The 14,748-nt window shown below is 48.1% G+C and overlaps 1 protein-coding gene across 1 annotated transcript in view; it reads left to right on the forward strand.

Moving 5' to 3' along the window:
• GFI1B (growth factor independent 1B transcriptional repressor) overlaps positions 1-14,748 on the forward strand; it is a 69,045-nt gene that overhangs the window by 40,340 nt on the left and 13,957 nt on the right. Inside the window, exons 3-4 of the mRNA XM_085855688.1 lie at positions 8,593-8,730; positions 8,985-9,150. Of these exons, the coding sequence (XP_085711814.1) occupies positions 8,593-8,730; positions 8,985-9,150 (304 nt within the window). The remainder of the gene's footprint in view (positions 1-8,592; positions 8,731-8,984; positions 9,151-14,748) is intronic.

Consider the following 14,748-nt stretch of genomic DNA (forward strand, 5'->3'; position numbering starts at 1 on the left):
ACAAACACCGCCCGGACACAAACACCGCCCGGACACAAACACCGCCCGGACACAAACACCGCCCGGACACAAACACCGCCCGGACACAAACACCTCCCGGACACAAACACCTCCCGGACACAAACACCTCCCGGACACAAACACCTCCCGGACACAAACACCTCCCGGACACAAACACCTCCCGGACACAAACACCGCCCGGACACAAACACCGCCCGGACACAAACACCGCCCGGACACAAACACCGCCCGGACACAAACACCGCCCGGACACAAACACCGCCCGGACACGTCCAGAGAGAGAGAGAGAGAGAGAGAGAGAGAGCGAGAGAGGTGGGAGGTGGGGAGAGGGGAATTAGCAGACAGAAATTGTTGTGCTTTATGAACAACACACGCACGCACGCACGCACGCACGCACGCACGCACGCACGCACGCACGCACGCACGCACACACACACACACACACACACACACACACACACACACACACACACACACACACACACACAGTCGATATTGGCAATTTTTGGGGAATCGGCAGATTTGAGTCAGTGTGACTACCGACTCCAACATGTATTGCATACAACCCAAAAACTGAGAGTAGCTTTCACCATTGTTTTGGGGAATTTCAAGAAACAAATTAGAAAAACAATGTTGCATTTATATAAACGTTTCAAGATGTGCATAAACATGAATCTTTATATACAGCTGTGTGTGACAGGTGGAAAAAAAATTGGCTCAGTGAATTGGAAAACACTTTAATACTGTAAATGGCTCGAAAATCGGGTGTTATTTCACAACAACTCGCTCAGGGCGACGGAGCACGAACTACTTGCTCAGGGCGACGGAGCACGAACCACTCGCACAGGGCGACGGAGCACAGACCACTCGCTCAGGGCGACGGAGCACGAACCACTCGCTCAGGGCGACGGAGCACGAACCACTCGCTCAGGGCGAGGGAGCACGAACCACTCGCTCAGGGCGAGGGAGCACGAACCACTCGTTCAGGGCGAGGGAGCACGAACCACTCGTTCAGGGCGAGGGAGCACGAACCACTCGCTCAGGGCGAGGGAGCACGAACCACTCGCTCAGGGCGACGGAGCACGAACCACTCGTTCAGGGCGACGGAGCACGAACCACTCGTTCAGGGCGACGGAGCACGAACCACTCGCTCGGGGCGACGGAGCACGAACCACTCGCTCGGGGCGACGGAGCACGGACCACTCGCTCGGGGCGACGGAGCACGGACCACTCGCTCAGGGCGACGGAGCACGGACCACTCGCTCAGGGCGACGGAGCACGAACCACTCGCTCAGGGCGACGGAGCACGAACCATTCGCTCAGGGCGACGGAGCACGAACCACTCGCTCAGGGTGACGGAGCACGAACCACTCGCTCAGGGCGATGGAGCACGAACCACTCGCTCTCATTGACGTGGCAGCAAATACGTCCACAGTGAGTGAATGATTCGCTCAGAAGGACGTCTGGTAAAAATCTGGTGAAAAACAGACATCTAAGTAATAAGTGATAAGGTTTGCTAGGACCCCGAACCGATGCACCACGTGAAGGATGCACAGACGAGCAGGCAAGTTGGTGGATTATCTGCAATGTTTATTTCATGGGCGATTGAACTTTGCGATGTCTCCAGGGTTGTTCTGTATTAAGCTGCCACTTTTTTTGTGGATAAATTCATTTCATTTCATTTCATTAACTGCTGCATCCTTGGTGAAGACTGGCTTTGAAGTTAAAGGGATCCTACATGATATGCAGTGACAGCCTGGCCAACTGTTCCTGATCAACCATTTAATTGTCGTGCTTGCATGAGTGCTTAAGCCACTGACTGAACGCCTTCCAGTCGTTAGCGGGACTGTGCTACGTCCTTCTGAGCAAATTGTTCTCACTGCGGACGCTTTTTGCCAGCATGTCACCTTGAGCGATTGGTTCGTGCTCCGTCACCCTGAGCGAGTTGTGAAATAACACCCAATTTCTGAGCCGTTTGCCATATTAACGTGTTTTTTAATTTACTGAACCAAATTTTTTTCCACCCGTTACACGCAGATGTTTTGTTTGTGATTATTGCTTCTGAACATATCCCTGAAACGTCGATATAAATGCAACGTTGTTTTTCGGTGAAAGCTACTCATGGTTTTTGGGGTGGTACCGATGTCAGCTAAGCATGCGTGCGTGTGTGTGTTGTTCATACAGCATATCTATCTGTCGCTCTCGCTCTCGCTCTCTCTTTCTCAGGACATATCCGGACGGTGGTTATGTCTAGACGGTGTTTGTCTCCGGACATGTCTGGGCAGTGTTTATGTTCGAATGGGGTTTTCTCCGGACGTGTCCAAGTGTTGTTTGTCTCCAGCCAGCTTGGATCCAGATTCATCTGGGCGGTGTTTGCCTCTGGACGCATTCAGGCGATGTTTTTCTCTGGACGCGTACGTGCGGTGTTTGTCTCCGGACATGTCCAAGCAGTGTTTGTATCCAGCCAGCTTGGATGCAGATGCGTCTGGGCGGTGTTTGTCTCTCGACGCATCCATGCAGTGTTTGGCTCCGGACGTGTCCAAGCGGTGTTTGTATCCAGCCAGCTTGGATGCAGATGCGTCTGGGCGGTGTTTGTCTCTGGACGTGTCCAAGCGGTGTTTGTCTCCAGCCAGCTAAGATGCAGATGCATCTGGGTGGTGTTTGTCTCTGGACGGGTCTGGGCGGTATTTGTCTCTGGACGCATCTGGGCGGTGTTTGTCTCTGGACGTGCCCAGGTGGTGTTTGTCTTTGGTCACGTCAGGCAGTGTTTCTCTCTGGATGCATCTGAGCGGTAATTAGCACTCCACCACATGTCTGCCTTCCCTTCCTCTGACCTCACACAGTCTTCCATTCCCCTACCCCTTCTCGCTCCCTCCCTCCTCTCTCTTCTTTCCCCGCCCTCTCTCCCCCACCCCTCTCTCCCTCTTCCCCAATCTTTTTCTCCCTCCTCCCTTTAGTATTCCCACCAGTGAAGCAACAGGTGGTATTTGCTCATGTATATCATGTATATACATATATACAGGGTGTCCCAAAAAAATATACAACTTTTCATCTGCAAAGAGGATGGTCATAACATATATTTTAAAAAAAGATATATGGCTGGATAGAAAGCTGAAAGGTTGAAGTTTATTGTACGAATGTCAAAATTGCCACCAAAATTTAAATTTTGATATAGAATCGTCGTTTTCATTTTGACCACATGTTCGACGTAGGCTCCACGTTGTCCGACCACTGCCTACAAACGCGTTGTCATGTTCTCCATCACTTTGAGAAACGTTTCCTGAGGAATGTTCTGTATTTCTCGGTGGATGTTTTCCTTCAGCTGATCAAGAGTCTGAGGCCTAGGGTTTCCATAGATCCTGTCCTTGAGATACCCCCACAAGAAGAAGTCTGGAGGAGTAAGGTCAGGGGAATACGGTGGCCACTCAACGTCTTCGTAGAGGGAGATAAAGCGGCCCTCAAAATGTTGGTTGAGAAAACGCCTTGTTTCCCTGGCTGTATGGGGCGGTGCCCCATCCTGCTGGAACCACTGGGTTCTCATCTGAATCAGGTTGTTTCTCCTACGGGCCTGAGTACGTAGCTCAGGCAGATAGAATTCCTGAATCATTTCGTGATAGTTCCTCTGCTTTACCGTGCAAGTGCGTCCCTGGTCATCTTCAACGAAGTATGGGCCAATTATCCCATACCAACCAACCGCCACCCACATGGTGACTGAGAACAGATCGAGGCACCAGTTCAGTTGATGCATTACCAGGATTTTCAGTTCCCCAGTACCGAAAGTTTTGCTTGTTTACGTCCCCGGACAAGTGAGCATGGCATTCGTCCGTCATGTGAAGTTTTTTGAGGAAGTCTGCATCTTCCTCCAACTTTCCTGAGAACCAATTTGCAAAGTCTAGTCATTTGCGTTTCTGTTGATCAGTAAGCAGCGTTTCCGTTTGAATTTTGTATGGAAAGGCATGAATGTCTTGGCGAAGGATCCTCTGAACGGTGCTCTTATGAATGTTTGTCTCGGCAGAAAGTCGTCGAATCGATTTTTTTGGACTCTGAACGACCGCCTGTCTCACCATTTCCACATTTTCTTCACTACGACCTGTCCTCTTCCGACCACTGTGACCCTTGTGAAGGTCACAGATGGTTCCTACACTGGAAAACTTTGCGATGGTGCACTTTATTGTCCATAAGTTTGGTGCATGGTGCAAGTGAATACCGAAATGTCTCGAGTAAAGACGTTGTACCTGTATGACACTTTTCGTCTGGTGCCAAAGTTCAACAATTTTCTTCCGTTGTTGTACAGTCAGTCTTGGCATTTTTCTGGCGCTTGCTTGGTATCAAAATAAACTTCAGGGTCTCCGCAACAAGAAATGAAGCATTAGTGACAAAATTACTGCTTTTTTAGGATCAAACGAAGCATTTTAAAAGTTGTATATTTTTTTGGGACACCATATATATGTATATGTATGTATGTATATATATATATATATATATATATATATATATATATATATATATATATATATATATATATATATATAGTTACGGATCTGGAAACCATATGCATTCAACATACAGATGTCCCAAAAGTTAGTTATGTCATTATGTATGTGAATAGTCAGATCCCCTTCCTTTTGTCTAGTGGGAGAATCAATAGCGTGCGTTGCGATTTCTTTTATTTAGGCTATTACATCTAACAAGCCATATAACAACCATCCCATCCCCCGTCACGATGCACCGCCAACCGGCTGCCTTCTCGCACCCTGACGTGCCGAGGCGGGATCTCACGTTCCAGTTTCTCGGCTTCCACAAACGTTGTAACTCTTTCACGATGACCTTTGCAACATTGATACTGTTGCTCAATAAGTATGAACCCGTGTGGAAGAGTGGGTGAGGTTTCCCCACAGGGGCCGAAACCCTGCCCAGAAAGGCCGAACCCATAGGAGCCTGTCCAATCAGGGCGGGAAGTGACGTCTGTTCGAGCGAGCCCCGCCCCGTTGAGGGAGGTCCATAAATTCCCGAGGACTCTCTGAGGCAGGTGGTTACGAAGGGGGTTGTTATGAAGGTTGTTCTGAGGTTTTTGACAGGGTTGTTGTGGTTGAGAGTCGAGTGAGGAAGAAGGGTCTTGGAAGAAGTTCTCCACGGCTTTCTGACAAGGTTTTGGATAGGGCTCTGAGGGTTGTTGTTGAGCGTGCAGTTCTTTTGAAGCGGAGGGTTGAGCAGAGGGTCGTGAAGGTGGTGAACGTGTCCCTGCTGGCCCTCTACATGGAAAGGAAAGAGCGACCCTGACCCCCCGCCGTGGACCATGCTATTCACCACCCGAGCTCCACCACGAACCACGAGTCCCACACGTGCGACTGGGGACCAAACCAACGACCATTGTCAGGTGCCGCACCATGGAGCACCCCCTTCCTTCGACGTTCAGGTACCCAGCTGGACTCTGACCCCCAGCTCGTCTCTCTCTTCGGCTGCGAGGGTCCAATAAAGAACTCTGGGTTTATTTTAATTTGTATGTGTGTCTGCGTGTGGGCCCGTCTTATAAGTAGAGACTGTTGAAGTATTTGTTTTTGATTGTTGTAAATATTACTTGCATATCCGTGTTTAGTCTTCCCTGTGTCTTTTTATTGTAAATAAAGAATTGTAGAAATGTCCCCAGTTCGTTTCTGTCCTTTCTTGAATTGGTCCAGCATGGTTCGGATGTGAGTTTAGGCGGGGTTTTATCCCCGGTAATCGGACAATTGTTGCCGGGACGTCCTGGGCAGGCCCACTCGACTGCATCCGAGGAAAGGTAGGTGGCAGAGTGGTAGTCGTTAGGTGTAATTTTACCGCTGCCGGTAGAGTGAATCCGGTTTGGCCAGGCGTTCCGAAGGCGTGGATCCCCGGTAGGCGAGACCGCGTGGTTACTTAGGTACATTGGATCGAGACAAAATAACCCTATGCCACGCGGTCGAGATATTGTCGTTCCACGGTCAGTTAAACGACCCGCCGGCTCACGGAGTTATCTGAGTGACGGCCTACAATTCCGAAGAGTCTGGTGGGAGACGACGAACCTCCCCCACCTAGTGGTTATTCTCGCCACCGGACCCCCGGCCCGCAACAATATATATCTGGAGCGTGACAAGCACTCCCCCGATCTCCAATGGACATAAAGTCCAACACCAAAGCGTCACCTCCAATCCGGAGGCCTCAGCCCGCCGACTTTGTCAAAAATTCAAAGATTACATTTTTGCAAATGGATGGTTGTTCTTTGCGGATTATGCGGTTTTACCATGTGTGACATAATCTGTGGTGATGCTCACCATAACAGCAACAGCAGCGAAGAGGTGCAATTGATACAAATATATATGTATATGTATATATGTATATATTGTTACGAATCTGGAACCCATTGCACACAACAGCCAGGGTCCCTATAGAACAGTTATATCGATAAGTCTGTGTTTCCAGTTAGGGCCCACTACCTGTGTCAAATGGGAATTGCATACATGCGCTGTGAAGTTATTTTGAAAGTTAGGATTTTTATATCAATGACGACAACAACACCTTCGCTCCATCCTGACGCCATAACGCTCGTGGCATTCTTCACGCGCTCGCCAGCAAGCACGCATGTGGGCGGAGCCTAACATAGGCATGACATCCCTCTAAGCCAATCAGCAAGGAGCAGGCATTTCACCCGCCCCGTTTCCGACTCAGCACCAGTGCCATTAGGCACACGGCCGAAGGGAAGGAGGTGGGCGGAGCCTCCGTCGCTTCGGCTCGAAGCTCCAGCCAATGAGCGGAGGGCGAGCACTACACGTGTGCCCCCAGACAATGGGGAGGCCGCCACGAGTTGCGTGAGAACCCCTCGTCCAATCAGGAGGCGAGTGGTGAGAAGAAGAGGCCCCTCCCTCCTAGGGAAAAAGGTTAGTGATTTTGTACAAACAGGAGAGATTCATCTCATCCTGTCGCCGGTGTCTGCTCTGATCCCGTCCTGTCACCGGCGTCTGCTTTTCACTTCATCCTGTCGCTGGAGTCTGGTTCTCCGTGAGCTCGAGCATGTGGTCTGCTGGAGCGCGGGTCACATCTCGGCACTGCTCTGGTCTGCTCGAGCGCTGGTTGACTCTCGTCGACGCTGGGCTGGTCGCATCTCGACGACGGTCTGGTTCGCTCGTCTCGTCGAAGACCGCACGAGGCGGGAAGGTCCCTTTCGTTTCTTTTGGGTGTGCGTCTGTCTGTGGGCCCGTCTTTAAGTAGGAACTGTTAAGTGCTTGTGTTGTACATGATTCCATTTCTTTATAGTCGGTTTAACTCTGCTCTTTGTGTCTCCCCTTTCCCTATTGTAAATAAATCCCCTGTTAAATGTGTCAGCTCGTTTTTGTGTTTATTTTATTGGTTTAGCAAGGTGCGTGTTGGGGAATCAAAAAGGCCGTTGTTGCCGTAGTGGTGTGTATTTGGACCGACGGGACCTCGGTAACCACCTGCTCAGGGTTACGCACGGGTTGCGCACGGAAACGACTTGTCCAGTTCGAGTCCCGTCGAGGGTGTGAATACTCGGTAGTTCGCCACGTGGGTCTCTAGGTATTTTGAAGTTTGGCAAATAACCCTGCACCACGTGGTTGATTTATTGACGATTCATGATCCTGTAAGGGACCCGTACCCTAGGAGTTTTCCGAAAGGTACGATCTCAATTCCGGGTATTCGGTAGAGTCGACCCTACTGCTCCACCCATCGGTTGTGCTCGCAGCCGATACCATGCCCACAACAATATATGTATGTATGTATATATATATATATATCCTGGTGTGTTGGCGCAGTGGTTAGGGCAGCGGCTTGGGATACAAAAGGTCCTGAGTTCAAGCCCCGTTGAGCCACTGAATTAATACACCAGGGGGTTGACTCAGCCTGTCATCCTTCCGAGGTCGGCGAAATGAGTACCAGTATACTGGGCTGGTGTACACCCCGGTTAAAAATAGGTGTACCATATCCCTGTGTCGTAAGAGGCGACCAGGGTTGCGTCAGGAAGGGCATCCGGCGTAAAACATGTGCCAAATCACTATGCGGATCATACGGATGATCCGCTGTGGCGACCCCTAACGGGAGCAGCCGAAAGAAGAAGAAGAAGAAGAGTATATATATATATATATATATATATATATATATATATATATATATATATATATATATATATATATATATATATGTAATACACACACACACACACACACACACACACACACACACACACACACACACACGCAACAAGGTGGACCTAGGAGAGCTCGATTCCACCTTCTGAATCCCACATATGGAGATGAAAACCAATGACACACAAACATCTCTCCTGTAGTCATATATTGTGTGTGTGTGTGTATATATATATATTGAGAGAGGAAGTTCAATTTCCCCCCCCCCCCCGTCCCCCCATCCATGAAGGCTTTTGCCCCTGCAATTATCGGCATTGGCTGAACCAATCAATACCGTAAGAAATATGGTGGCTGAAGTACACGTTTTAAGTGTCCTCAAAATTGTGGATTAAGTGGATTGGAAGGAGAGATTAATTGCACCTGAAAGGCTTTCTCTCCCTCTCTCCCTCTCATGCAGGTTTTCTCCACCTCTCATGGTCTTGAGGTCCACGTACGTCGGTCGCACAGCGGGCTGCGCCCTTTCGTGTGTCTCATTTGCGATAAAAGTTTTGGCCATGCGGCGAGCTTGGAGCAACACCGCTTGGTGCACTCACAGGTGGGTGACTGGTTGAGCTGGTTCGTTGGGAAGAGCGTGCAGGCTCTCCGCTCGATCTCCACATGTGCAGTAACCTGAGGCAGTGTCCATAACACCCCATACGACATCAATTATTTGTAACCCATTCTCTCTTCTTCTCCCTCCATGCCTCCTTACACTCATTTCCATTCCCTCCCTCCCTCCCTATGCCCTCTCGTCCTCCTTCCCCACCCACGTTCCGCTGAACCACTACTGCTTTTTCTTTATGATTTCAGGGTCGCTGTTTTGAGTGCAAGATTTGCGGAAAGGTGTTCAAACGCTCGTCCACGTTATCCACCCATCTACTCATTCATTCGGACACCCGGCCCTACCCCTGCCAGTTCTGCGGAAAACGATTTCACCAGAAATCTGACATGAAAAAACACACTTTCATACACACAGGTAAAGAGAACACCTGGAATTTTCCTGGAGATGGATAAGTTTGGGCACTGTGAGGGCCTTGTTTGGCCTTCTTATACCTGCATAAGATTATTACAATCAAGAGACAAAGTTCTCAACCTCTACCAATACAAAATGGAGTTTGAAACAACAAGCATGACTGACAAACAGCTCGGCATCATGTTTACTCTGACAAGTATAAAGGTGCGGTGGGTGTGTATCCGATTTTGATTAAGCTTCAGATTTGTTATAACGACTTTAGCATTCTCATACTAACGTGTCCCACGTGAAACCGTATAGTCAGCCCAGTACAGTATTTGGGGTCACATTGCCGTAGCTCTGCTTTCCGACGGCTGACGTATGGCTTTGAATTCGACACCAAACTCTGCTTCCTGAGATAACCCTGTGCTGTGTCTCACCTGATGTTGTTATAAAATATTTAAGCATTGCTCGGGGCTCCCCCTGCCACCTGTCTGGCTAATCGGCACGAAAATCACCTGGCCATTGATGGCTGTGTACGCTCATCCCCCTCACCACGCCCAGATTCTCTTGTCCATTCCCTTTAATGCGCACCTACAAACTGCTGCAAAGTGTCGCTGTCCCATATCATCATAATCCGAAATATCATCGATAACAGCATGGATTTGGGTGTGACGTTTTCAGATTCCATACATTATTATTATTATTATTATTATTTTATTTTTATTTCCATCGTATAGTGGATACACAATGCTTTTCAGATAGGCCATTGTGTGCTGATGCTGCTGCTGCTGCTGCTACTACTACTACTACTACTACTACCACGTTTTCTTTAATGGGCCCGACTATTCCCGCATTCTTGTGGGGTCGACCAAGGAGATTTTTTTTTTTTGACCCAAGTCTTTCACAAACCAGCTGGCCGGGTCTGAAATTTGACTGAAGGTGATTTTGGCAGAGATTTGTAATTTGTTTAAGGTGCCGGTGATAACACACCATAGGATCCTCAATGCCCATCAGCTAATGCTAGTAGACTGAACACCCGGCTTAACATCCACCATTAAATCCCAAATATCTGCTCCTGTTACACCTGGTAAGGCAGCGGTTAAACAACACTATACATCACAAAGCCAAAGACGTTTTAAAATGCAGATTTACCATACAATCGTAGCCTGATGTTGGCAGAAAGTTGTTTCCCAGGAATTGTTTCGAAGGGATTTATTTCCAAGGAATCCATGATGAAGAGCACAACGAATAAACCAATAATGTCTTTCTATGCAACGAATGGCTCCATTTAATTTGACATAGAAAATGTGATCTTTATAGTTCAGATGATATTGAGGGCATTATTTGCTTATGACGTCACAATGACAGTCGCTCATATTATACAAACACAATTGTTGGACATAATTGCTTTATTACGTGGTGTTTGCTCACTCACGGTGATTTTGATGCGAAACACAAAATAATCCTACGTAATAATAGGTTTATTCTGTTTGTTTTGTTCTTTGTTTATCCAACAATTTCCTCTGCGGAAGTTCTGAAACGTAATAAATACGCCGGCCTCAGCCAAACATTTATTCAAACGAATCGCCATCGAAACAATGGGAGTGTTTGGCCGATCTACGTCCAACATCACGACTGATATCGGTAGAAGGCTCGGTGCATCCATAAGGCAACTGGTCTGGTTCAAGCAGCGACTGAACTTGGCCGTCCGGCAGAGACGCCATTCGTATTCCGGCTTCGGCGTGGAAAGAACAAAATCCCACATTTACATCATTTTTAAATCTGTTTTTTTTTAATGGGGGTTTTTATTCAATAATTTTGTTATATTTTTAATCTTTTTTAAAAAACTTCCATTAACTTGGACATTTATTTCAGTAAACTATGTTTTTAAATTGATTAAGTGTTTCTTTTTTTTTTGAAGAAAAAAATTAAAATTTCCTCTTAAACTACTTGACCAAGGACCATAAAACCCATATCATTTTAAAGGTCCTTGTTCGGGGAGCTCCGGTTGTGGGTTATTTTTTTTCCATTACCAATTACCTTAGATGTTTTTTTTTAAGCTTACCTAACCACTATTTTTACAGTAGAATCGTGACATGGAATCTCACGAGATTGTGATTTTAAACAGGTGTTTATTTAGTTTTAACATTGTTCTTAACGAACGGCGACAGAACAACGCGGGCATGACGGGCCAAATGGTATTCTCCTGGACCAAATTTCCTTGTGATTCCTTATACAGTGTTGTTAAGAACGGGAAGAAAGGGAGAGGGCAATACAGAGAGATGGGGTTGGGGATGCATAGAGTTAGAACAGTGAGAAAGAGGCATTGGGATGTTGGGTTGGGAGGGATGGGGATAGTACTTGAAGAAGAAAGGGGGAGGGGAGGTTAAAGTTAGAGAGCTGGGAGAGGGGGTTGAGGACTTGGGATGGCAGTGGGAGGAACTTGAGGACTTTCGGTAGAGAGGATGGTATTGAGGATTTGAAGCCACATTTTACATTATGCAAAATCTCTGCTGCACCTTGCCAGTAGTAGTGATAACATTGTTACGGATTCGTCTCCAGTAGGGATAGCAAGGGGAGTTCTCAGATCCACTTCCCAGCCGATGACCCTGAAGCCAACAAACTGTGGATAACTCTGCAGCGCGACAGATTGCTAAGCAACCACAGACACCGTTTGAGATGCTTAATTGAGGTAGGGTCCAGCCTCCATATCCTGCTTTACCTTCCCAGCAAATTAAACGCTCCAGATAAGGACTGTGCTTCCCGATGTGCCACCTTAATCAAGATATGGCCGAGTGTTGATGGACATGCCGGCTAATGTCTACCTATGACGGAATGGCGGGGACGAGCTCCCTGTTACTACACACTATGCTTAATCAATAGAAGTAGACAACCTGACAGTTTGAAAAAAGGTGTTTTATAATTATTCACAAAGAGCACGTACATACAAACAGTGTTATAATGGAGAAATCCTCATCCTAAGCACACAAGCCCTCTCCGAGTCAGTCAATTGTCACATACGAACAGGCCGCCACAGTCATGGGAAACAAGAGGAGATAAGAAGACTGCGCATATTGGCAGCTCTTCGCTCACACGCGTATGACCCAGTGGGCTCATGTGTGTCCAGATAAGGTGGGGGGGTGGAAAAAGAGGAGGTGAAATGTAATTGTGTCCTGAGATGTGCAGATGGTGAATGCGTGTGGAATTAGAATAAGTGGTGTGAGATGTGACAATCAGTGAGCCCTGAAAACGACAGTTGGTGCTTTGTGTTTATTGCTCATGCATCCGAAGGGAATGAGGTAGAATAGAGATAGGGCGAGAAAGTTTGTGCAAGTCAGAGTGTTTGACAATGTGCCTGGGAACTCTCCGCTGGATATGCCCTCCTACGTGGCACGAGACCTCACTTGCTCTGGCTTGTCCTCCAGGCACTGCCTTGTTCACCAAAACACCAGCTCGTTCTCCAGACGTCAGCTTGTTCTCCCGACACAAGCTCACACAGACTCTCCGTTCTCAGGCGCGGACTCTGTTCTGGACTCCAGCTTGGACTTTTATAAGCCCCATTCTGCTCTCCATGTCCGGATGTCACTTGATCCACTCGCCCTCTGCTGTATCACCCCGTTAAAACCATTGGACATTGGAGGTGTGGCTGGTGGCGAGGCACGGCATCATGCCATGATGTGCCGTTCCATTCCGTACTGCACAGCATCCCTTCGGTACCCCCTCAACATTGCTGTTGTCGCTGGTAGGGCTTCCTCAGCCCCGCTAGCACTCCGTTGTTGCCTTTTCTTTGCTGCAGTTTACCCTTAGGCTTGATGTTTGTGATGTGATGCTGTGCAAAACGTGCTGTAAAGTGTGTTTGGGTGCGCTGTCGAAATGTAGAAAGGGATTGGGAGAAAGAGAGAGGGGAATAGAATCACAATGGGGTTTGATTCTATGACAAACACAATGCATTTCCCCTTCCACACTAAACATTGAGTGGGGCTGGGGGGAGGAAGCCTACATTAGCTACACAACATGCTGCAGAGATAACTATACAAGTGTTTCTTTATGTGTCTTGGTATGTGCTTCCCCAGGGTCTCCAAAATCCATCGAAATATCTTAATTTAAGACTATGTTATTGTACGACACACAACGCTGGAGCCAACGGCGATCTATACCTAGTGCCCAACTGTGTCTGCAGACGTTCTCTTGCAGTTGGGTTACTTTTTATTAGGAGGTTGGTGGCAGGATTTGCACTCCAGCCACCGTAAACCCCTTCATTCTGCAAAACATTCGAAAAGCAGAAAAAAAAATTGAAAACCCACTCGGTGGGAGTACCAGCTCACCAGATGACTGGATAGTGGCGAGATCATGGTTGGTTGTAGCACCTACGATTGGTGAGGCGAGTGATCTCACCGTGAAGGATGCATTCTATGCCACGCTCGAGTCTGTGGTTGATCAGCACCATAGGCGAGATACTCTTATCATCTTGGGGGATTTCAATGCATCGACTGGAACTGATAGGGATGGTTATGAGACATGTGTTGGTCCCCATGGGTCTGGAACTGTGAACCAGAATAGCATGAAGTTCCTTGACTTTGCAAGAAGTAATGGACTTAGGGTGACTGGTTCATGGTTTCAGCACCCACCGGGTCATTGCTGGACTTAGGATACAAATGCTGGCGTTGTGGCAAAGGAGATTGACCATGTGCTTGTTGATGGTCACTGGAGGATGATCCAGAACTGCAGGGTCTAATGGAGTGCTCACTTCCTCAATACTGACCACATGTTCGTTGTAGCAGCTCTGAAGTTGCAGCTTAAATCTAGGAGAATGGTACTATCCCCGCCTAGGTTGGATGTTCAGAAGCTCAAGGATGAGAGGGTAGCTGAGTGTGTGAACAGGCTGAGTGGAGATTTGGGGGTCTTGGTGCTTTGGGGGATCCTGAAGAGTTGTGGAGTGCATTCAAGGCCAACATTCTTGATGTTGCCGGTGGATGTCTTGCCCAACTCACCGTTGGGCAAAGAAGAATTTTGTCTCTCAAGGGACAACTGGATACCATTGACCAGAATTGCAGGGCCAGGCGGAATGGCAGAGCTGAGCTGTTCAGGGAGCTGAGGCATAAAACTGTTCATGCAATAATGGTGGACAAGGAGGCTGATGGTCGAGGAATCTGTGAGGGGGTAGAGCATCACCTGTGGTCAAGATATTCACATCCTGCTTAGAGGGGAATTCATGCATTGCGTTCCTCCAAGCCCATCCCTCAGTGTAGGCAGTTAGAGCAGAGGGTGGTGGGCTCTTGACAGAGGAGTCCGAAATGAAGGCCGGATGGGCCAGTTACTTTCAGCGGATGCACCAGGCTGATCCACCAGCTGTCGAGTTGGATGTCAGGGGTGTTGCAATCCCTATTGCTTACCCTCCAATCGACTGTGGTCCACCTTTGTTTGTGGAAACACAGGCTGCGGTGAACTGGTTGAAATGAGGTAAAGCTCCTGGGATCTGTGGCATCCATGCTGAACTTCTCAAGGCTGGTGTAAATGCTGCACTCGTGTCGTTGCATGCAGTTCTTTGCTCTGCCTGGAACACGTCCCATCCTCATCCCTCTCCCTTCCACAGTTCACCTAATGTGTCTGTTCCCCACT

The sequence above is a fragment of the Eptatretus burgeri genome, chromosome 14 (genome assembly GCF_056783735.1).
Source record: "Eptatretus burgeri isolate ZD-2024b chromosome 14, Ebu_testis_v1, whole genome shotgun sequence".
Classification (NCBI taxonomy): domain Eukaryota; kingdom Metazoa; phylum Chordata; class Myxini; order Myxiniformes; family Myxinidae; genus Eptatretus; species Eptatretus burgeri.